The 23487-nt window shown below is 43.9% G+C and overlaps 1 protein-coding gene across 3 annotated transcripts in view; it reads right to left on the reverse strand.

Moving 5' to 3' along the window:
- Positions 1-23487, reverse strand: part of TTYH3 (tweety family member 3) — a 76563-nt gene that overhangs the window by 9892 nt on the left and 43184 nt on the right. For 2 of the 3 annotated variants that reach the window (XM_069870458.1, XM_069870457.1), the window contains exons 3-13: positions 20120-20231; positions 19298-19518; positions 18402-18497; positions 15790-15862; positions 15367-15442; positions 7125-7180; positions 5745-5837; positions 5534-5626; positions 4634-4770; positions 2507-2683; positions 1505-1580 (exon numbers count right to left, since the gene is read on the reverse strand). In XM_069870458.1, coding sequence (XP_069726559.1) covers positions 1505-1580; positions 2507-2683; positions 4634-4770; positions 5534-5626; positions 5745-5837; positions 7125-7180; positions 15367-15442; positions 15790-15862; positions 18402-18497; positions 19298-19518; positions 20120-20231 — 1210 coding nt within the window. The remainder of the gene's footprint in view (positions 1-1504; positions 1581-2506; positions 2684-4633; positions 4771-5533; positions 5627-5744; positions 5838-7124; positions 7181-15366; positions 15443-15789; positions 15863-18401; positions 18498-19297; positions 19519-20119; positions 20232-23487) is intronic. The other variant, XM_069870459.1, reaches the window with a different exon arrangement.

The following is a 23487-nucleotide window of genomic DNA, read 5'->3' on the forward strand; positions in this document are numbered from 1 at the left end:
GGGAGAGGTTCCCCTTGTCTGCAGATGCTGCGCTGCACTCTCCTCCCATCCCAGCTACTGCGCTTCCCTGTAGCCTATATTGATGCCTGCCAAGTCAAGTTACTCTGAAAAAAACTCTCATCTTCATCTCTCAGAAACCAGCCTAAGGCACTAGGACTCAGATCCCCCCCCTCAGGCCTTTAACACAAACAATTGCTGAAGAACCAGGGATCTTCTTGCATAACTAGAGACCCTGAAGAACAGGGTGTGCTTGCTCTGAAGCCAAAAAGCTGTAAGGGAAGGGGAAGCAGGGCCTTGCTCTACAGACATGGAATGAAGGTGCTGCCTTGGCAGTATCAGAGGGACAGTGCCCTTCCTACAAATGGAAACACCAGTGGTAAAGCATTTGCCACCCCATCCTGTGCCCAGCACATCAGCTCTTCTCCTGAGGACCATCTGATTGGTAGGAGCAGACAATGCCACTACAGAGCCTGCGACCAGAGTACCAACAGGGACCAGGCAAAACTCTGTGAAGGTTGAAAGAGGTCTGGCCAAGTATAGAGACAATGATCAACTCTCCTCTCTCTCTACAACAAGATGAGCCGGTCCTTTCAAAAAGGAAAGTGAAAATATGAATATGATGTCTTCTTTTCCACCACAGTTCCTACTCCTTCACGCTCCAACCTTCTCTTCCTCCCCTTCCCACTGTACAGTGTATTTTCTTTGCCTCTACCTGAAAACTGGTTAATTAAGCATGCTATTACTCATCCTCAGTAATCACACCACCAAATTAGTGAGCACTGCGATGGCATGTTCTCCAGGTTCTGGCGTAAGGCAGGCTTACAGGATCCAGTGAAGGAGGGTGAGATCCATCTAGTTTTTATACAGACATGAAGGCAAGCCCAAGTTTTATCCAGCATACAGAAATGGCTCTCAGGCCACTCCAAATACCAAAACCTTCCATGAAAGTTTTCTTTTTTTTTCCTCCATAGGAAATTAAATACAAAAATAGATTCTAAAGAAAGCAAAACAGTAGTGAAAGAAAGATTTAAAAAAAAAAATCGCAACAAAAAAATAATACAGGTTTCATCCTACCATCTTCTTTAGGGCAGATTAAGGAGAGATGTTCAGCAATAACTCTGAATTTACTGTATTAATAAGTTTCTTTTTAAACACTAGGAACCAATGCTACAGATAGCAAGTACACTGCATGCAAGTGAATCAACCTGCAGAAGTCATCCACCAAGATACTCATGCACTTGGGTGGTGGCAGGACTGGGCCCAGAGAATTACCAGTGTTACTAGATTGAGTTTTATTCTTTTTACATGCAATGTCCAAAGTAGCATAGCAGGGCTTTAGTCTCCATGGCAGGCAAGACATGGCTTGTCTATTCAAATCGCTGCCATTTTTGGGCCAGATCCCGCGTTTGGCTGCACGATCAGCTCCCTTGAGAGCATACGGGAGTGGTAAATGCATATTCCCCAAAGTTGCTGAAGCAGAGAGGAGCAGTAAAGAGAGACTTACTGAGGGAGGTGGGGACTCCCGGCCAATGAGCGGGGTATTCTCGCAACGGGGGTTCTGGAAATTTGCATTCTGGCTCCTAGGAAAGGAAGACACACATGGTAACAGGGGGTTTGTGCCACGCTTCTCTAGGAAAGGTTTCTGATGGTGACACGGGTCAGAGCATACGCACACCCAGAACTGCCACGTCAAGCCAGTCTCCCTCAAAACTTTTCTTACAGGCCAGGTGGATCCCCCTTTTTCAGACAAGAGCATAAAACTAGCACTATTTTCCTCATATTGAGCACTGTCTTTACACTCTTACTCAGAAGAGCCCACACTGAATCATGTCAAATGATTTAAAAATAGGTTTGTGTGAAAATCTGCCTTCCTGCAGCATCAGAACTGCCAAGCTGCAGAAATGGAGATAAAATGAGGACAAAGTTTAAGGGGGAGAACAAAATGATGTGCCAGTCCAAAAGAGATGAGCCCTGATGGTAGCCAAAGCGTGATCAGGGTTAGGCACTTGTGGAGAGAGCTCTGAAAATCCCACCTGGACTAGGTAGCTCCAAAAATGCAACAAATATCAGAGCTGACTGCAAATATTGTGGAAGGACAGAGCCTATGGATTTTGCCTTGTCTCTCAGAAGGCTTAAAATCTCCTGGCAAAAATGCACTATCTGAAGAATGAAGTCTTCTAGGGACCAGAATCATTGTATAATAAGGAGCACGGACAATGCTTTCCTACTTATCTTCTTTAGAGAGATCTCCATTTCCTGCAGGTCAAAGCAGTTCATATTTTAGAGCATCCTAACGCAACTCTTTCTACTGCAGGCACTTTTAAGCTATTCCATTCTCCCACAGTACCCACCAGTCAGAAAACATGCCTTTTGACACACTAGACAAAATCCTTCATCACTGCTTGGTCAAAAGTGATAAGTAGCCCTGCAGCACTTAGTGACTACAGATACCAGAGTGAAGAAACCTGGACAAGTTGCAAAACAGCCTTCTTATTGGGATACTCACATGTACTCTGTGACAGGAGCATTGCTGACTGTGTGTGCTGCTGCTGGAATGCTGGTCTCACTGCCATAACTACTCCCACAGCTATAGAGGCTGGGCATGTGCACTCTGTAAAGATTATCGTGTGTTTGTCTACTCCCTTGTGCAGCTGATTCTTCTTCCCCATCATCATCTGAGCTTCTGCAAGAAGGAAAAAAAGTTCCTCCTAGAACCCTACAATTAACCCATATGTGGGGTTTGCATGAAACCATGGTAATCCTAGGAACCTCCCAATCATCTTCCACACCTCCACATTTATACCCATTTGGGATGCCTCAGGTTGGCAGTGTCAAACACAGCCTACACCACAGTGACTCAGACCTCCCACAGATACCATATGGACTTCTACACTGCGTGATCCCCTACAGCCTCCCTGTGGTCTTCGCTCAGGGCTTGGCAGACAGCAGTTCTGCAACTGCTCAGTCACGCATCCAAAGGATGGACACACATCCTGAAACACACAGCATTTAGAGGAAAAATAAGAGAGAGAGGCAGTGGGGATGTAGTATCATGCACCCCACCCTTGAAAACTGCAATCTGTGTCCTTCCATTTACTGTAGTCACATCCAAAGAGTTTTTGAAGATAGGTCTCTAGACTTCTCTGAACTCTCATTCTGGTTACAAAAGGTCTGCTTCATCCTCTAGCAAAGTTTCAGAAGTCTTTACAGAGATTAAGTTGTAACACTTGTGTCCGAATGCTTTATTTTCTCAAAAACGCCAGGATTTTAAATCAACTATAATACAGATCAGAGCTGTTTGCCAGCTGGCTCCTTTCCCACCTATAGCAATGTATATTCTATTTTATCTCTCTAATTATGGGATGAAGCACCAAGGTTTGAAATGTTTTAGCAATGCTTGACAAAGCTAGTAAATGGTTCTACAGGAAGCACTTTGCCAGAGGAGACAGCATGGACATCACTACAACATCCCAAACATCACCTGCAGCTTCTGTACCACAAGGTGGCACTGAAGATTTAATCAGAGAACTGCAGCCTGCACAGTCTCTTACAGGCAATAAAGTGCAACATCCACCACCTCCCAAAGGGAGGCAGAGGAAGAAATGGTGCTTCAGGGATCACAAGACAGAATCCTTCAGCTCAAAGCCGCAGCTTGAGCCTTGCTGGGGTTGGCAAGGCAGGCAGCAGCCCACACAGAAGGCAGCACAAGAGATGCCAGTGTGTAAACCTTTCTCCTTCAAACAACTACCAGTCTTGCCTTGATAATGTCCCTACAGCTGTGTGAAGAGGTAAGGAAACCAGCCATTTTCTTCAATGCTATTCTGACACATTTCCCAAGACTTTCTCCGCGGGCACTGCAGGCCTGGCAGGTTCTAGCTTCCTGCTGTTGTTCAGGATGTTTCATTTCACTTTGAACCTCGAGCCTGAGCTTAGACCACAAAAATAATATTTCAGGGCCACAGAAGAGAATTTGCTAGTCTACTGCTCTTCTGCAAGAGCAGAAAATTCAAAGCTATCTTAATAGCTGCATGTGGTGCAACAAACAGGGAAGCAAAGGTTTGCCCGAGACTTACTGATCAGCCTGGTTATCATCTTTAATACTAGTTCCAATAGCTCTGCTGTTAGATGATTGACACCAATCTGGAAGTATCTCATCTGACCATATTATTGCTGGTTTCTACTAGCTGTGCAAGTCAGTCACCCCAGCACGAGCAAAGTCAAAAAGACAAGCACAAACTGCTTCTCATCCCAATTCTCTTCTCCATACTAGAACAAATGCCACAAAGTGATGCAAGAGAATAGGTATTTTACAGAGATGACACATAGTTCAAGCATTATCTCTTTACAGCTATAATCATCCATCTCTGGCTTCACTCATAGTCCTACAGTGTACCAAATACTCTGCACACATAGTATTCCAAGTACAATAAGGTTCAGATGCGAATATTAAATGCAGCCAGAGCAAAAGCCAACAGCTTTTTTTTCAGTTGGACCTCTGCTTATAATGCCTCAGCCCTCATACTCCTGGGATCACCTGGGAAAGAGCTCCATATGCTCGCAGGCACAAATCCAATAGCCAGCCATCATTAGGAAAGAGCTCTACAACACTACAGGATCTAAACTCTCTATATACCTCTTTTGCTGCCAAGTGTGTGGGACGCTGCACACAATGGAACTGAACATAAGGGCTGTAACAAAGGAGAAGAGAACCAGGTAGATGAGGCCTTCCACTCCATCATAGCAAAAGCCCGTCAAAGCCTGGATGTAATCCTGGAGAGAGAAATGAGCAGAGTTTCTTGATCACTAGAGAGTTAACACTCAGTTCCAATTTAAAAGCCCTTCCCCTGAACTATGCTCTCTGAAACATCTTATGAGATTGTAGTCCCTTCTCCAGAACACACATGTTAATTTTGGGGACCTCAGATGTTTTTCATAACTGATCTTAACCCTTATTTCCCTTCATAAAGCCAGTTTGGATATGGATGTAAGAACATTTACAACCCACACAACAAGAGTTTAAAAGAAAACAATAATAATAACAATCGTAATAATAAAAATATTCCAAATAAACTTATCTACCCAACTTAAGTTGTGGCATTTTTCATTAAGCCTCTCGGCTCCCTCACTACATCCCACTGTCCAAGAGTACAAGCATGGACTACCCGTTTCTCTACCTGTGGACATGCAGCTAGGGCAATGGTTAGGCCATGCTATACTGCAGCTATAAGGCATTCCATGGGAAAGGCAATAAGCTATGAGCTAGAGAATAAAAAAAATAAGGTCCCTGAAACCTTAGGTAGGGCTGCAGCTTGTGTATGTATGAAGACATAACATCTAGTTTCCTGCACTGATCTTCAAATGCAAAGCTAACTTGTTCCAAACTCCCATTCCCCTTTCTGCTGGAGTCAATCTGTAAAAGCTGTTGAACTGTTTTGGCACACAAGAGATTTGAACCTCCAAAATAATCCATATGCTACAGATTCCACACCTTCTTTCTTCTTTCTTAGCTCAAGCCCAGTTACCAAATACTCACCAAATGCAGACTCCGACAGTCTACTAAAGCTGTCAGTTGCTGTAAGTTGATCTCTGTTGAATTTAAAACCTCCTGGATCCGAGTAAGGTACTCCTGTAACAAACAAGTTAATGATTACAGCAAGGAAATGGCTTAGTAGGAGCTGATCTTGGGCTTTGTACAAGGGTAATGGAAACCAGAAAGCACAGGGAGAACAAACTTGGAAAGTTACCTTGGAGGTGGGGTGTTCTCTGCTTGCTGACCTCAGGAGTTCCATAACATCATCTTGCATTTCAACCAGAGCCTTGTGACTTCCTGACAGCTTCTGCTCAACACAAAATATGCACAGCTTCAGCGGTTCAGGCCACATGAGCCAACAGAACTCCTGGGAAAAGACTGGAATTCTACCTCCCAAATACTGAAGCATCATCTGCACAAATGGTGCAAGTTGAGGATGCCTCAACTGACACAGGTGCAGCTGCAATAGGGTTAAGTTAGACTTTTACTAAACTGGAAGAAGTACAGACAAAGGAGGGGGAATTGGAAAAAAAAAAAACAAAACAAAACAAAAGAAAAGAAAAAAGACTAAAACCACATACACACACAAAAATCATACACACAGCTGGGGGGTCGTGTGAGCGGGGCCAGCTCCAGGATAGTAGAAGTAGAAAAAGACACAACGCACTTATTCGCATCACAGTGCACAGCTAGATTTTTCTATTAAATCAGATGGCTGAGAAAGATTTAATGCCAACACTACAAGTTGTTTGTATTGGGGTGCAGCCTTCACATCCCGTTAAAGCATCCACGGGAATTTCACACGCAAGAGCACGTCAGAGTATACTGAACAACCAGAAACGCAACAGATGGCAACAGTGCATCATACCACAGCTTGAAGTGTTCTTACCTCACCCTTTAAAAGAGAGGAAGGCAAGTCTTAAAATCCTAAATATAAATGGTGAAGCAGCTGGTGTCTGCCAAATGGTGGGTGGTGTGGGTTCATTCTGGCCTCTGATACATAAGACAAAGTTTGGGATGGGCCCAGGTGCTGTTCCTCAGCCCCCACACAAAAGAATAATGACTCACATTTATACTTCAGGATGCAAAACCTTCAACATCCAAGGGATTTAAGAGGCGTATGTGAGAATCACTCCCTCACCCACAGAACTGGCTGTATTCTAGGAGTGGAGTGTTGCTACTGCCTAACCCAAAAGAACCTGCAAGAGGAGATTCAAAGCAGGAACTATGTAGTTTCCCACCCTGGCATTAGTTGTGGGCGCTCTGCCTCTACATTGCTGTTCTAAGAGCCGCCAGGTACACAGAGATAGCATGAACAAAGCCATGGTCCTCACCACATCACACACGGGCCGTTCTAAGAGGGCATCCTGAACCTAAGCTATGCAAGCAGTGTTGAAGTTGGGAAAGGCTGCTTAATAAACCATAGTGCCACCTTTTACACAGCTGGACAGTAGCTACAAAGCTTAACAAGTGTAGTGCTCCATAAAGCTAACACCTTGCAACTTGCTATGTGATTGATGGCATCCAAAGCACGTAACCAACCCTCTGCAGGATGCTGAGATGGAGCGAAGGGAGCTAGGATGCTTACACTCACCTGCTGGAAAGGATTGGGGTATCCAGCACTGCAGGTCATGTAATATCGGAGAGTATCTACAAAGACAAAAAAAAAGAACAAAGTCACACTAGATACATTGTTCCAGCTTTGCAGTATTTCAGATCTGCCACAAGGGAGGTGTTAAGTTCTGAAAGCAATACACAAAATGAAAATGCAATATAAATGGAAGCACTTCCTTCTCTCCGTGTAGGATTACAGCGCATGGATGGCACTAGAGAAAGGGATATAAGCTGCCTTTGGGGGAAAAAAGACAAACTTGTTAAGGTTTGTTTTGCTTTTTGAGGGTTTTTTTATTGTTTGGGGCTTTTGTTTGCTTTATTTTGAACAGTGAAAGGCAATGGAGCTATCACAGAATCACAGAATAACCAGGTTGGAAGAGACCCACCGGATCACCGAGTCCAACCGTTCCTACCAAACACTAAACCATATCCCTCAGCACCTCGTCCACCCGTGCCTTAAACACCTCCAGGGAAGGGGACTCAACCACCTCCCTGGGCAGCCTGTTCCAGTGCCCAATGACCCTTTCTGTAAAGAATTTTTTCCTAACGTCTAGCCTAAACCTCCCCTGTCGGAGCTTGAGGCCATTCCCTCTTGTCCTGTCCCCTGTCACTTGGGAGAAGAGGCCAGCACCCTCCTCTCTACAACGTCCTTTCAGGTAGTTGTAGAGAGCAATGAGGTCACCCCTCAGCCTCCTCTTCTCCAGGCTAAACAACCCCAGCTCTCTCAGCCGCTCCTCATAAGGCCTGTTCTCCAGCCCTTTCACCAGCTTTGTTGCTCTTCTCTGGACTCTCTCCAGAGCCTCAACATCCTTCTTGTGGTGAGGGGCCCAGAACTGAACACAGGATTCGAGGAGCGGTCTCCCCAGTGCCGAGTCCAGAGGGAGAAGAACCTCCCTGGACCTGCTGGTCACGCCGTTTCTGATACAAGCCAAGATGCCATTGGCCTTCTTGGCCACCTGGGCACACTGCTGGCTCATGTTCAGTCGCTGTCAACCAACACCCCCAGGTCCCTCTCCTCCAGGCAGCTTTCTAGACAGACTTCTCCCAGTCTGTAGCACTGCATAGGGTTGTTGTGCCCCAAGTGCAGGACCCGGCATTTGGCCTTGTTAAACCTCACCCACCTAAATACATGAAACATCCAAGAAGTTTTATTCAGAAGTCAGCATTATCCACAGCATAAACACAAGCCAGGACTTCCGTCTAGGAGAAATCCTGCTGGATGTTTAATTTTTGCAACTTCCGAGTGTCAGAATACCATTCCACAATCACTGAAAGCAAGCAGAGACTTTTGTCTAGGGCAAAGAGTCAACTCAACTTCCAGTTAATTCAGATCACTGGCTAGGTCACTGCACGGCCACGAAATATTGGCACAGGGGAGGTAGTAGTGATGATATAAATACAGGCTGCGACCAAAGATACCTGTTAAAGCACACTGTTGGGCCAAAGAAGGCATGTACACACATCCCTGTGCTACTACACAACGTTGAATATACACTGCTTCCTAAACATGCAAGTTCAAGTACTGAAAAGAAAAAAAGGCAAAAAAAAAAGACATCTTCACAACTGAGAATTCTTCTGTCATGTTCAAGGACAGGCTGGTTTTAGGCAGTGTTCTGTAGAAGAACAAAAGGAAGTCTTCCTTATTCTAGAAAATTGTAACTTTCAGGAAAATTATTTCCTAAAAATGGTATAATTTTGAAAGCCAGGGAGGAAATGGATGGAAGATAACAAGTCCTTGTCTTTGACATGTACTGGGGATGAACAAGTAAATAGTAGTCTGTTTTCTGATAGATGTCACTTGCATATAATTGGATTTTAATTAGAAGGCTTTAATTGGACTTTAAAAGAGTACATGCAATTTGTTTTGCATCCTTCTTTTGACTTATGCAAAACTGGTATTTCTGATGTTGAGTCAATACTGCAGACTTTCTCAGGAAAAAAAGCTCTTACCATGTATTTGGATAACAGCAACACATTATCCATTCAGGGGCTCTCTGATCATTTGCTGGTAGTATCCCAAAACTTAGTCTTCATACCAAGTAGCTCTATCAGCAATCACAGGACAGTAAAGATGTATTCAATCTTCTAGATAAGACTTTTAAAGTGCTCTGCTAGCAGCATTTCGTATTTAAGGCTTGAATACACGGTTTTATTTCTCCCCATTCAGACATGTATGGAACCAGCCTGGTGTTCTCATGAGCCTTCCATAATACAACTGCCAGCACGTACAAGTTACAAATATCAGGCTTTCCCCTGCCATTCTCAGTAATGCTATCAAGGGAGGGAGCTCTGAAAGACCTGATCATCTAAACACCTTTAGATTATTTCTCAAACATATCTAGTTCCTCTTCAGATGAATGGGATTGCATCAGCTCAGCAAAATCAAGGGTGAAGCTGGCTCAATAAAGACGACAAAATACACATACATTCTGCATTTTCCTCCCCACTAGCATCCTTTTCTCCATTCCTTTCAATCTTCTGTCTGTGACTTTCAGTAACATATTCCAGACTGCAAAGGTATTCTAATCGGTCCCAACTCAGAAACCAGTAAAAGGCACGACTACAAGCGAGCAAAACTGTGAAGGAAGCAGACCTGACTGAATCCTGACTCTGCCGTGCTTCCCATAAATATTGAATGCACCTTTCGGCAAGCCAACTCACTGGAGACCAAGAGGTACAACACAGACTGTCAGCTCCTGCACGCTGGCAATGCAACCTGACAGCTGTTATTTATAATTCATTAGCCTACTTTGGGGCAGCTTCTGCCAGCTGCTCCATCTCCCCCTCCAGTGCCTCTTTCTCTGGGAAGACTTACATCTCCCCAGCCAAGCCTCTAAACAGCAATTAGCAAAAACTGGGCAGGCAGGAGGGCAGCAAGAACTGCTTTGTGTGCCTCACTTGGGGCAGAACACGAACGACTGTCCACAACTACTGGGCCAAGGAAAGGACTGCTCCTCCCAGGCTCATAAATCACACCATCACACTACAGAAAAAAGGATTAAAATGCACCTGTGCTGAGAGAACAGCGTAGCAACAGCAATCCATAGCATCACACATGGTGACCTAAAGGAGTTGCAATCTTGTCATCTATTTAATTTAAACCAATCGCCTACTAAAAGTTTCTCTTAGGCTCCTACAATGGTATCAATTTTATATCACCTTTCTAATGCATCAAGTTGCATGACATACTGCTAATACATAGCTCTAGAAATGTTTCTTGAGGGCCTTTCTGGATCATGCCTGGTGGGCAGATTCCAGATGAGAGTTCCTGCTACCATCACAGTTTGCAGCTTGAAAGCTCAGGATCAGAGTTTGCTAGTTACAAGTGAAATAAAAAAAACAGTACAGTGAAATAAGTGCTTCCCTTGCTTCACTTTGGAAGGCAGGATCAACAAGGCTTTGCTGTGATAGCACTGGCTTTGCAGCCAAGTGTGACACTGTACATAAAATGTGCTTCCCAAAACGGCAAAGCCAGCAGGAGTAGCTTTCCCCAGGACTGAACCCAGTATGTGAGTAGCTGTGGTATTTTAAAGCTAAAGCTACAAAAGCCAGTGAAGCTACCTTAAAGTGATCCTGTGCTACAAAGCCTGGGAATTAAGAGGAGCATGACCCCTGCCTCCATACCACCAGGCTGGGAAAGTGGAAAGAGCAGGGGGCACCCTCACCAGTTTTAAACCTGGTGGAGACTATCCTGTACAAAACCCAATCTCACATTTCTGTCCAGAAAACAGCTATACTAACCCATCATTTTGCCCTCTAACAGGTCCAAGCAATTTCTTTCCATAATTATTTTCCCAGTGCATTTTCCCTTCAAGGAAAATTCCTGAAGGTTGGATCAGATTTTTGAAGCTGATCTTTAGACAACCTAGTTTACAGGAGAAGGGTGAGGTAGGGTCACATCCACAGCTGCATATGCCTGCTGTTCCTAGCAGCAATCCTCCTGACCCACTCTCTTGGTGCACAGGCAGTGTGGGAGCAGAAGGCAAGAAAGGAAATTACCCAAAATGCTTTATTTTTGCAAAGCCTGTTTTTCCTAGAAAGGAAAGTAGAACTGCCTTCTAAAGACAGCTTCAGCTGCTAGATCCGCTTACTGCTGCTGCAACCATGGAGACTTACTACTCACTTCAAAGCCCAGCCAAAATGCAAAGATGGTATTATGTACCTGCCCAAAGGCGTCAAGGGGGTCTGTAGGGTAAAGAGCAATCAGAAAAAAGATCCTATTTAAAAAAAAAAAAATCCCCACACCTAGAAAGAACAGTTTCTCCCAGCCCCTCTTAATCATTGCTTGAGCATTCTCTACACAGCTTGCATTTACATACGTCTAAGCATTCCTCTTACCATATTATTCCTCTTTATCATACACATATATCCAGATGAGACTGTCTCAGAGAAAGCTGAAGTACACTGTGTGATGTTAAAGGAAGACGCCTCTTTCAGCCAGATGTTCTAACCCAGGTAACAGATTCCCCACCAGGAGCTTTGTTTACCTAAGGCGATAGTCTGACAGCAAAGGGAAGTATCTACATAACATTTATATTTTTCTCACATATGCTGCTCTTGTACTGGTGAAATCAGTCATCGTGAGCCTTCAGCAAAGAGCTCGTAGCCATCCCAAGTGCCCTCCATGCAAAGCTTTCTGTTATTCAGGAGACCAACCAAAACACAGCTTCTCAACACCGATATCAGCTCAGCAGGATTCTCAAGAGGGCTTCTTCACACAAACTCTTTTCTGCAGTGCCTGCTGAGCTCAAGTAATAGCTGTGCAACCACCACATGCTGCATGTGGGGTTTTGTCCTGACCTTATTTCTAGAGAGGAAAGCGAGGTGGTGGCAGTGTCAGTCCTCTGGTTCATTCAGCTCTGGGCTTCTAAGATGAGAGAGAATCAGTGAGAGGTCAGTTAGAAGGCTGTGTGTGACATGAAAGCTCGCTGCTGATATCTGAGCAGCTAAGTCTCAGCATCCAGCCTGACCAACTTGGCTGGACTGGAGGTAAAAGGCTCCATTATCCACCCCCTGAGGTTTAAAGTTCCTTCAGATGAAGTGAGTGGCTGTCCACCATGCAGATTATTAGTAAGAGAATCTGGAGAAAGCTATTCCAGTTTTTAAGACAGATTGTGCTTTTTCATATAATTTTATGCAGTAAGTCATCTGATAATAGCATAATATCAATGAAGAAGAATGAGAATAGGAGATGGCCTCCTGCTTTGGAAATAAACACCTTGGCTGCCCCAAGTTTTTCTAGTAGCAGCAGGAGCAGATTATACAGCCACTGTTCAACTCCATTGGTTTAATTTCAATTAATGAGTTCTGGGCAAGCTAGGCACCTCTATCTGTCTCTTCTGCAAAATAATTTAAGTGTGTCCTCCAGGAAACCTACATTAAGGCTTTTTGCCACTCATTCCCCCAGTACATTTTATCTACAAACCAAGGACATCTTCTCTCCAGCTAAAAACCTGACAATACACTTAATCAGATTATTCTCAGCTCCATTAATTCTATTTGGATTTGCAAACAGCAATTAGTACACAAACAGTCATAGTAACATACTAAGTGCCCAGTATCCAACATGGTTATTTTTTTGTGAAAACTACTATAACCACCAACGAAAAAGAAAAAACATTTTAAAAAAGCCAACCTAGATGACTTGGTCCTGATCTGAATGACAGAGCATAAGGCTGAGAACATTGCACCTCATTATATTTAAAAACAACTAAAAGTAGTGATTAAAGGGGAAAAAAATGATCCAGCACTATCAAAGCTTCTCAAGACCACTTGTCGGTGCTGACAGGGCTAAGGGGCATGACAGGGCTAAGGGGCTGACGAGGTGCTAAGGGGCATGGTTTAGTGTTTGATAGGAATGGTTGACTCAATGATCCGGTGGGTCTCTTCCAACCTGGTTATTCTATGATTCTAGGGCAGCTTCCTCTGAGGGGACAGCATTGATGCTGGCTCCCAGCTGCCTGCCTTGTTTCCTCAACCTCGTCACTCTCATTGTATACGCAGCTCAACTGATCGCAAAGCACCCTCTACAATTTACAGCCAAGCATATTAAAGCACAGCAGCACTTATTTCAGATTTTAAAAGTTATTTCTAAAGAGCCGTTATTGGGATTAAAATATCACGAAACAGCTCCACACCGCAGTCCTTGAGTCGTGATTTTCCTTCCTGCTCAGGTGCACAGGATAGTCTCGACACTGGGGACCAAGAGCTATTCTTGTAGCTTCCTGATGATAAACTATGATACAGCAGTGAAAATCCACATGGGAAGGCAGAACATTCGATCATCTCCCAACCAGCTGCCTAGTGCTATGGCAAGCTCAGAAGTTAGACTGATTTCCTCCTGAAAAAAAAAAGGAAAAGGCACTCACGAACACTTAACGTCTGCCAAACAGCAGGGAGCTGACACACCAGCAACCCACAGAAGGGGCCACCCTTCCAACTCAAGCCTGTGGCAACACCTGCTCTTCCTCCTCTTCAGCATCTCACTCAGACCCATTCACTGTTATTTATGGAGCCTTAACAACTGTTATATCTGGCAGAGCTGGAGAACAGAGCCCGAATTCACCCAGGGGAGCTACCCGTCCCTGCTGAGGGAAGCAAGAGGAGGAGGGACATCAACATCAGTCCTGCACTCACTGTTAGCCTCTAAATCAATTAGAGCGATTAATGAAAAACTGCAGGAGCCAAGCAGACAAGGACAAATGAAATAGATATGAAGTACAAAGGGGTATTTATTCAGTTTCCCAGGGTCAATCTAATTGTTACCAAACATGCTCCAGAGCTGATTTAGGTTACCAAACTATCAGAAGCACAGCTAACGTAAGCATCAGATATTTCCCCTTGGCGTCCCTGACCCGTTTGTTTCCTCTAACAACCAGGAGCCTATCTTGGTACCTGAAGCCACATCTTAGGCACCATCACAGACAAGAGAGGATTTTCATCTTGTGCAGTGTTAAACATTCTCTTCCCTTATTGCATTTCTTTGTTACAAAGAGCTGCCAGGCTCTAGTAGCCTCTCCTTTCCAGGAAATCAATAAATGAGGCATTCCAAAAATAAGCTTTAGGGTGGCAATATCAACCTGCACACACTGTTTTATACTACACTCTGCCTCCAGAAAAACATTTCTTATTGCTTCCAATCTTGCATCCTCAGCCACAGCTCTTCCCTATCAGCCAGCTGCATGGTAAGAGGCAGCATTTGGCAAAGTGTGTGTCCATACATTAGATATTCTGTACACAAGGCACAGATTCTCTAATTCCAGTAAATGAGAACCAAGAAAAACAGGTAGCTCCTTTTGCAAATCAGTGTAATTGCTTATTTGTTTTATCACACACAGAACTATATAGAGGAACTACAAGCAGAAGAGAGGGTAGGAAAAAGAAAAGTTAACTTTGCTATCTAAGCAGCAAACTCAGCCCTGAAAAGCACCTTTCCTTTTTAACACTTAGAGCATCCCTGCTGGCAGGTGCCCAACCACATTTTTGCTAACCTGGAGTTCTGAAAAGACACACTTGCCCCACTGAGGTCCAAGTTGGAGGCACCGCTCATCTCACCAACCACTTCAGTCTAAGTTAGGAGTGACAAACTCAAAATCCATCAGTGCCTCAGGTGGATACCACAGTGATACAGGTATATCACTTTAAAATGGAAAAGGATAAACAAAACAGTGAAAATACTGCATTTATAATAAGAAATTCATACTTCTCTGTGGCTGTTTCCATTCATTTACCCTTCATTTTATCTTTAAAGAGACTCCTATTTATAGATACCTTTAAAAGAAAAAAAGTTGTATCTATTTGTTGATAACAGATATAAAAATAGTATTCTAGATTCAGGAATTCAGACTCAAGGGTAAGTTTTAAACATGACAACTCAAACTGCACATTGCTATTGATACAGTTCTGTCAACTATAGAGGAGAACAAGACTCAAAGTGCTAAGTTTAAAGAAAAATAATTTGTGGACTTCTGTTGCTCCACCTTACCAGGCCAAGACAGAAGAAAGGTTCTGAACACTCTTCTGGGAAAAAAGTGTACATGTCACTTCTGACCAGGGAATAAATGCTTCTATGGGGAGAATATTGGTCTCCACGCACATTGCTTTTCCCACCGTATGCAAGCTCCGTTGTTCCAAACGAAGCCTTAAATCCTCAGCCACTGCTATGCTCCTATGTGACAGTTAAAGCTGCAGAAGCCTGTGCCAAAGCCTTTTCCAGCACTCACCAGCACTAAGCACCACGTTTTCTTCAACCACTTTGGAGACGTAAGCATCAGGGTTAATACAGAAGTCACTGGAGCCCTAGACAGATGAAAGACAAAAGGGAAAAGGAATATCAAAGAACATCGATATAAAAGAGCATTTGAGCCAGGTTAACATCAGGGAACCCTCTACTACAGGGGTGTTTCAGGTGCTGAAGTCTCTATTCGCCATCCCCAACAGCACTGCTTTACACAACCACAGAGTGCAGAAGTACCAGCTCGCGTGTCGCACCACAGAGAGAGCAGGAGTTCTGCACTTTTCAGAGACGCCAATTACTAGGCCTGCTACTTAGAACAAGACATGCTATAAAAAAAGGCACGGTGTAAAATAAATCGTATCTGATAAGCTTGCAATGGGTGAATGGGACCTGGATCAGAGCCACTTACCACAGCGACAGCCAACTCCAGACCCAAGGATCCCCAGCTGACAATCAGGGCAAACACCCCAAGCAAGCACACCCTGTGGGGAGACAGACAGATGGCAGATGGAGCAGCTCTGATTTCAAGCAGATCATTTAACAATATGGATTTTTTTTGGAGTCCGAAGCAATTGCCAAACCCAAGACATTATCAGCCACTATATCTTCACCTCAACTTTTACGCTTCATGGACAGCAGCAACCAGAGAAGTTTATGTCCACTTGTTGGTTCCCACTTTACCTGGACCTGGGGCTGCGGGGGACAGAAGAACAGGGTGGAAGCAAAGGCTTACCCTGCCTCTAGAAAGGTAGCCAAACAAAAAGACACAGGGGTAGCTGTAGGGAGCGCAGACAGAATTGTAGTCATTCATCTGCCAATCACTACCACTATCCCCCATGCAGGACTGTACTCTAATTCCAAAGATACCGAAAGAAAGATATCCCATATAAAAAAACTCCAAGCATACCAACTCAAAATTGTATAAATCCATCCTGTTTCTAGAATAAATGAGTTTAAGTGTAAGTACTAAACAGCTATAGATGGTGGGAGGGAACACCCAGCCTGTGTTAGGGCACCTGACTTTTGTTCCAAGTTGCAAACAACTGAACAGCACCTAAGCAATCCCACATAGCCCCAGGAGACAGTTACATGCAGGCAAACAGTTAAGAGCAGCACTTTTGGTGCTTATGATTGCTGTGCAAGCCCATCTCTGCACAGATTTAAAAGTTTTGTTCCCACAGCTGGACCTTATTACTGACAGAAATAGTGGGAAGTGTCTGCTATCAAGCAGAGACAAGGCAGAAGGATGACAGAGCAGTGGTCTCTGTGACATGCAGCTAGCACACACCAGTGGGAAAGGCTTTTGCACTTCCCTAACCAGCATATTAGCTCTTCACCTTTGCTGTCAAATGAGTGCTAGAGCTATTTAGGCAGAAGTACTCCTCAACTCCCTCAGGTACGGGGTTGCGGACTAATGAGCACTTTCATTTTATGTATCCCTATCTTCAAAGTAAAGGGACACTGGCTTGCTCTCACAGGGATGGTTTTTCCTTCAGGCTCTGAAACACAAGTAGGTTCCCTCTCACCCACACTCTGAAGAAAACAAAAACCTATTCATTATCAAAATATTCTTTATTGACATGTACTGCAAAAGTCTGTGAGAAAGGGACATACTTCTCTGCTACATTTGTCTCACTGAAGACTAGAGCTTTAAAAAAGTTAAATCTATGGGTCTCCTTTTTAAAAGAAACCAAAAAAACCACAACAACCCCCTAAAAAGATCTATCCCTCAGTTTACCAACTTATTTTAATTCTGAGTAATCCCTTCTCTGTGAATGGGTCTGTGGCTCATCTTGCAGAAGGAATGGAGCTTTACCAGACTGACCTCTGCACAGCACTCTGGAATAGGACACAAAAAACTATTATGCTTTTTCCAAATGGATGCAAAAATGATCAGCTATGGATCAGCAAGGTTCTGTGGTTTTATGACATAATGACAGCACAGCTTGGTGCCTCCAGCTGAGTATGGTAATCAATTCAGTAAGACAGATTTGTTGTTTTACTTAAAATGAAAATGACTGGGTCAGCAACTGATTGCTTAGCTAGAGGATCCAAAACTGGCATTTCACCATCTTTCTTGGCTGTGGTACATTTGCTTCTTTATGCCATGTGCTCCCTTTGGGGAATGCCTTAATATGAACTTCTGGCTAACAGGGGATGAGATTCTAATTTAAACTCCAGGTTTACCATCTGTGCATACACTTCAACTTTTGTCTGTATAATCTGCCAGGTATGAAGTCATCTGGCAAATAATAAATCCGAATAGGCATTCCAATTATTAATGGTATCACCATGTACCAGGGCACGCTCTTGGCCATGTCAGTTATCAAACTGTCACTGTGTTTACAATACCAGTATCTTTGCCAAATATGCCAAGATAAACCAAGCTACAAGATAGAGAGAGGAATAATTTTGTTGTAAATGGGGACAGAGCACGGCAGCATCTGCAGTGCTTTTTAGAAACAGATATGCATTAATATCGCCGCACCATGGCAACAAGACTCCTCCTCATAACTGTACAAACCACTGCTTCTTCTTGGTTTCATATTTCTTCAGGTGTGACAGCTAAAGGTAAACAAGAGCAGATCGTGACACAAAAGGCATGCTACCAGGTTCTAGAGACACATGAAATGCATATCATTGATTAACAAGTGCCTTCACAACTGTAGGGAATTAAAAGGAGATTTTTAAAGCCTGTACATTTAAGGGAGGATGGTCACATTACTCTCTCTCAGCAAACAGGCTCTCAGTGCCGTCCAGCAAAAGGCAGACTGCTCAGATGATGCAAAAACCAATGGACACCAGTACCATCGCATTTTATAGCTCAAAAACCTTCCTGTGAACATCTCTCATATAGCCCTAATTCTGTCCACAGAGCTGCTCTCTATGTTGAGAGTCAAATTTAAGCTGTTCAGTCTCAGAAGTCCTTGAAATCAACTGATAAAAGCCTAGAGGTTTTAAACTAGCAAGCACTTGCATTCAGCTGATCTTCCTTTATGCAATGTGCCTCGGTTGACTTACCCCATAAGAATGGCCCTGGAGTTTCTAATAAGCCCAAAGAGGACCAGCAAACAAATCAGGACATGGAACAGGAGCAGGCCCAGGTATCCCAACCACCTGCAGAAAAAAACACAACATAGTCAGCAAAGGAAAACTGGTCTTTAAGAGGCACAGATCAAGAAGTTAGCGTGAGTCATAAGTAGCCCTTTTTTTCAAGTAAAAGTCATCACTAATCATTAATCTCCACAAAACTGTGGATATTTTCAGAGTCTGGAGCTGATGCAGGTAAAACCATTTACACATGCCCAGCATAAGCAATTGTTGAGAAATGAGACTTAATCTTGTTCTAGTGTAAAGTTACATGCAACTGGACACCACCTGGTGAAGAAGAGGCACTGCAGCTTCTTGAGCTTCCTAGACATTTGACAGAAAATGCTTCAGTTATTTATTCCATATGTGTGGTTAGAGGTTTTGTTTTGTGGCATACAGTTGATGCAATCTTCTATTAAATATGTTTAATAAAAAGGAATGTTAGGGTGTGGTGTTATCTTAAGGAACTAGTCCCGTTTTCTTCTCTATTCAGTTAATGTGTCATACAACTACAATGCACTTAGGGCAACAGCAGCTACCCCTGTGGCTGTTTCCCACCCCGCTGTGTTAGAAGACAAGCTACAGATTTTGTACATTGAGAATAAGTTTCTCTTCAGTTTCTCATAAATGCAGTTAAGAAGAGTTGTCACACATTTTAACTTAAACTGAATGCAATTTTGCTGTAAGAAACAATTCAGCTGGGTGAGCCAAGAGCACCTGCAGTAGCATATACAGTCTTTGGCTCAGCCACCCAGAACACGCACATCGCTATTGCATGAGAGGCCAAAACAGATGCTACAACCACTACAGTACAGCATGCTACACACCTGTACCAGTCATAGAGGTCAATTTGAACTGCCAGCTCCTCCAGAGACACCTCTTCATTCTTCCAAAAGGGAATCTCAGTTGTTTGCCTGACCAAATCATCCAAGAGACTCTGCAATTTCTGGATAACATGCAGGTAGTCTGTCTGCTTTGTGAACATCTCCTCTAGGACAAGCAAGTTTGGTTCCACTGTTTGGTTCAGGGACACTGCGGTATCTAGTACCTATAATAAGGCAAAGGAAGAAACTAAAGGACAGGAAGTCAAGGAGGATTCATCCTTATTAGCAAGTTACAAACAGCTTCCAGATTATTAGTCCTCTGTCTTTTTTAAGACTCAGACTGCTTACCCTTCAAAAGCAAATCATAAGCATGTATAAAGTAGATCACTTGCAAGCAGACCAGTGATGTAGTCTCAGCTGAGCCTTTAACACACGTACACATTTTGCAGTCACCAGGGTTGCAGAACGATACCACGAAATGAGAGATAGCACAGCCACAACTGATCATACTAAAATGGTACATTTTGCTAAGAGACTTGTCTGCTTTGACCTGTCTCCTCGCTACGAAAGAGAGCTGAGCAGAAGCTGGTTTTAAATCTAGCAAAGAGAAGACTTCACTTAACAAGCTGTGTTTGCTTTGATATTTTTAGAAAAGCTGAAGAAAGCACCACTCCATTAATGGAAATTTTTGCACATCCCTAAGCCTAGAGACTAGCAAAAAAGAGGAAGAGACATAGGCACAGCCAGATCCAAGAGAAGAGGTGCTGAGCATGTCTGCTCATCCCCACGCTCCTCATTGGCTAGTGCCTCTCCCCTAGCGCGTACCCGGTCTTGGACACCTGCCACGGTGCGGTTTGCATGGCGTAACGAGTACGTCAGCCGGTGAATGCCGTCACTGGTCTCTCCATTCCCATAGAAGCCAACAGCGATTCCAGCACTGCAGAGAAAGAAAGCAAGAAAAGCTAGAGTTAAAGCTAAAAGGCAAGCTAGACAATGCACAGCTTGCCTTGATCGCACCCTTCGTAGTCATATCAGCACTCTCCGCAGAAAGGGAAGCTGTGTGTCTCCACAAAGGTTAGCTGAGGTAGTCATGCTCCTCAGCAATCACTAAATAATTCACCTATAAACATTCACCTGTTCTCCACAGCCACTAATTCTCTGTACAGCATCCACGTGATGAACAGTAGAACACCATCCCTTCTCAATATGTATGTTTTATTTACGGTACAGTAATGAAAATCTGTTAAGATCTCTGCAATTTCAGACCTAGCCATGGGCAAACAGATATCCAGTCAACCAAGTGGCTCTCCAGTGGCTCCTGCAAGAGGAATGGGTACTACTACTGCTATGTCAGGAGTCGTATGCCTCCTCTGAGGATGAAATACAGAGTGTTTCATCACATTTTTAAAAGCAGGACACAAAGAGCTTGCATTGACTACTTGCCCATGGTGGTGGTTCCTCTACGTTCATTTTCCATGCTCTCTTCTCTACACTGTGAAGTATCTATCAACATGATCTATCTTGATTTATTGTCCCATTAGAAGCATTTGTGTCATACTGATTTAGAGTACTGGGAACAAAGGCTTAATAACTTACCAGGACAAAGGCTTATTTCTTTTTAAAGTAAGTGAATTCCAAGCTTGCAGACACAATTCAACTCCAGCTGCTTAGCAAATTACCACCTATCAGCTCATTTGCCAGAACTGTCCCCACATATCAGTCTGCCCTAATTACAAAGTAAACCATATTAGCTTAAGCTTCACTTAAAGGAGGAAGATCCTGTAAATGAGTTGCAACTAGGAGACTATCTCTTCTATTAAAAAAAAAAAAATAACTGCAGGAACTCACACAACTGAACTCCAGGCAAACAAGTGTTATCAAGATACAAATTTCCTATCCTCATGTCATTCAGCTTCAGAGCACCCAGAGACTTTTCTGGGAAGTTTCTCAGCACACGAGGGCTGTGTGTGAGGCAGTGCCAAGAAAGGTGGTGGTGGTTTTGATGTAAATCTAACGTTATTCTGGATGCACAATTAGTTTCTTCACAGCAATTTTGTGCTTGGGTTATACCACAGACCTCATTGAGTTGGTTTGAAGGAGGAATAAAAGAGGAAGGAAACAAGCTAAGCAACTGCTTTCAGAACAAGCAAGTATAGCAGCTTCGTTTAACAGGAAGGGTCACTAAAGGACATTAAGCAATCTTCACCATCACCACCCAGCTGAGAAATGAAACCAAGCAGGCAGGCCAGAGTGGGCTTTATCTGTATAACAGACACTTGCACAGATTTGCTCCAGCACATACGTCAATCTGCAGTCCAAATGACTTTCTGCTCTCGCTCCTCTCCTGCGGGAAGACAGCACCCAACCTTCATTTCCTGGGCTCATCCACTTCAGAAAGAAGGGGCAGAACAAAAACAGTTCGCCTGGTTGCATTTCTACTTTCTCCTCATATAGACAAGAAATGGATGCAAAGATCATAGAATCATCGGGTTGGAAGAGACCCACCAGATCATTGAGTCCAACCATTCCTATCAAACACTAACCCATGTCCTTCAGCACCTCCTCCACCCGTCCCTTAAACACCTCCAGGGAAGGTGAATCGACCCCCTCCCTGGGCAGCCTCTGCCAGTGCCCAATGACCCTTTCTGTGAAAATTTTCTTCCTAATGTCCAGCCTAAACCTCCCCTGGTGGAGCTTGAGGCCATTCCCTCTCGTCCTGTCCCCTGTCCCTTGGGAGAAGAGCCCAGCACCCTCGTCTCCACAACCTCCTTTCAGGTAGTTGTAGAGAGCAATGAGGTCTCCCCTCAGCCTCCTCTTCTCCAGGCTAAACACCCCCAGCTCTCTCAGCTGCTCCTCATAAGGCCAGATCACACACTGGAAGCAGATCCACTATGAAAATCTGTGTCAGCCTCATGCTTTTTCCAACAACTGAGTCTCCATAAATTATGGAGAGCTTGGCCTATAAAAGCCTCAGCTGAAGAGTCTTCCAGGGACAGTAGGCAGCCTGAATCATATACAGAAAGAGAGGCAGCAGGAATGTTACTCTTAATATTTAGTATTTATACAAGAGAGTGGCCCCTTTCTTTAAGAGCACCATTCCTCAAACATTTTCCTAATGCAAATTATGCTGATAATTAAAGAATAAAGCCCTTTGCATTCCTCCCTGGTTGCAGCCATTATCAGAGCTTGACAATGCATGCCTGGGATGCATGGGGGTGGAAAGGATGAAAAAAAAAAATCAAACCAAAAACCCAGAAACCACACACTCCCTCCCCCTGAACTACAGAGATCACAGATCAAAAGCTATGCACACGATAAGGCAACTCAGGATTCCATTGTGGCAAATACAAGCCTCTGGTTTGAATTCTCTTTGTCCTATCACAGCAAATAAATTTATATAGATCCCTTCACTCTCCTAAGCAGCAGAAAACTTTAACAGTTCTTTATTACAGACACCAAATAATTTCCAGAACATTCTTGCCATTGAATATGCAGATCTGACCCCTTTAATTGGGGAGCGATTTTAATTCAGTCCGTTACAGCTATCAGAAGCCTATTCTTTCCATGAAGGCTTAGTATGTGTGCAAAGCCTGCTGCTTGGCTCTGGGTATGCTCAGCACAATAGCACTGTTTTGGTGGAAAAGACTCAGGAGCAGCACTCTGAAGTAGTAGCGCTTATCTTGCTTATCTTACCTAGCACAGCTAGGTATATTAGTCAAAGGTACCATTTATGAAGTGCTAGCAGCTACAGGGAAATGACTTGAAGCTCATTACCTATCCAAGGCAGAACCACCCCAGCAGCCACCCTCACAGCCTTCCTACCCAATCCTACACAAACCACAGAGCTCCAGCTGCCCTTAACCCTCTAGGCACAGTCGCTACTCCTGGAAGAAGATGCCAGAACAAGAGGAATTGGGATAAATCCCATTTAGAAAAAGTAACAAATTCCTCTAGACATGCATATCACACCCACGCTAGAAGCTACACGTGAAGCATTAATCACTCCGTTAACAGCAAAAGCCCGTTCCGTGTTCATGCCCATGGCTAGCAAGAGCCATTTACACAGTCATTTTTTCCTACAAGCAAGCTGTACAGTGTTGTGGTGCTTCCTTTTAGTCATGCTAGAGAGGGAAGGAACTCCTCCCCAAAGCCTAGAAGCCCAGGCTGGGGGCAGCTGCCCAGACCCACGCTGT

Source organism: Phaenicophaeus curvirostris, chromosome 16 (genome assembly GCF_032191515.1).
Source record: "Phaenicophaeus curvirostris isolate KB17595 chromosome 16, BPBGC_Pcur_1.0, whole genome shotgun sequence".
NCBI lineage: Eukaryota > Metazoa > Chordata > Aves > Cuculiformes > Cuculidae > Phaenicophaeus > Phaenicophaeus curvirostris.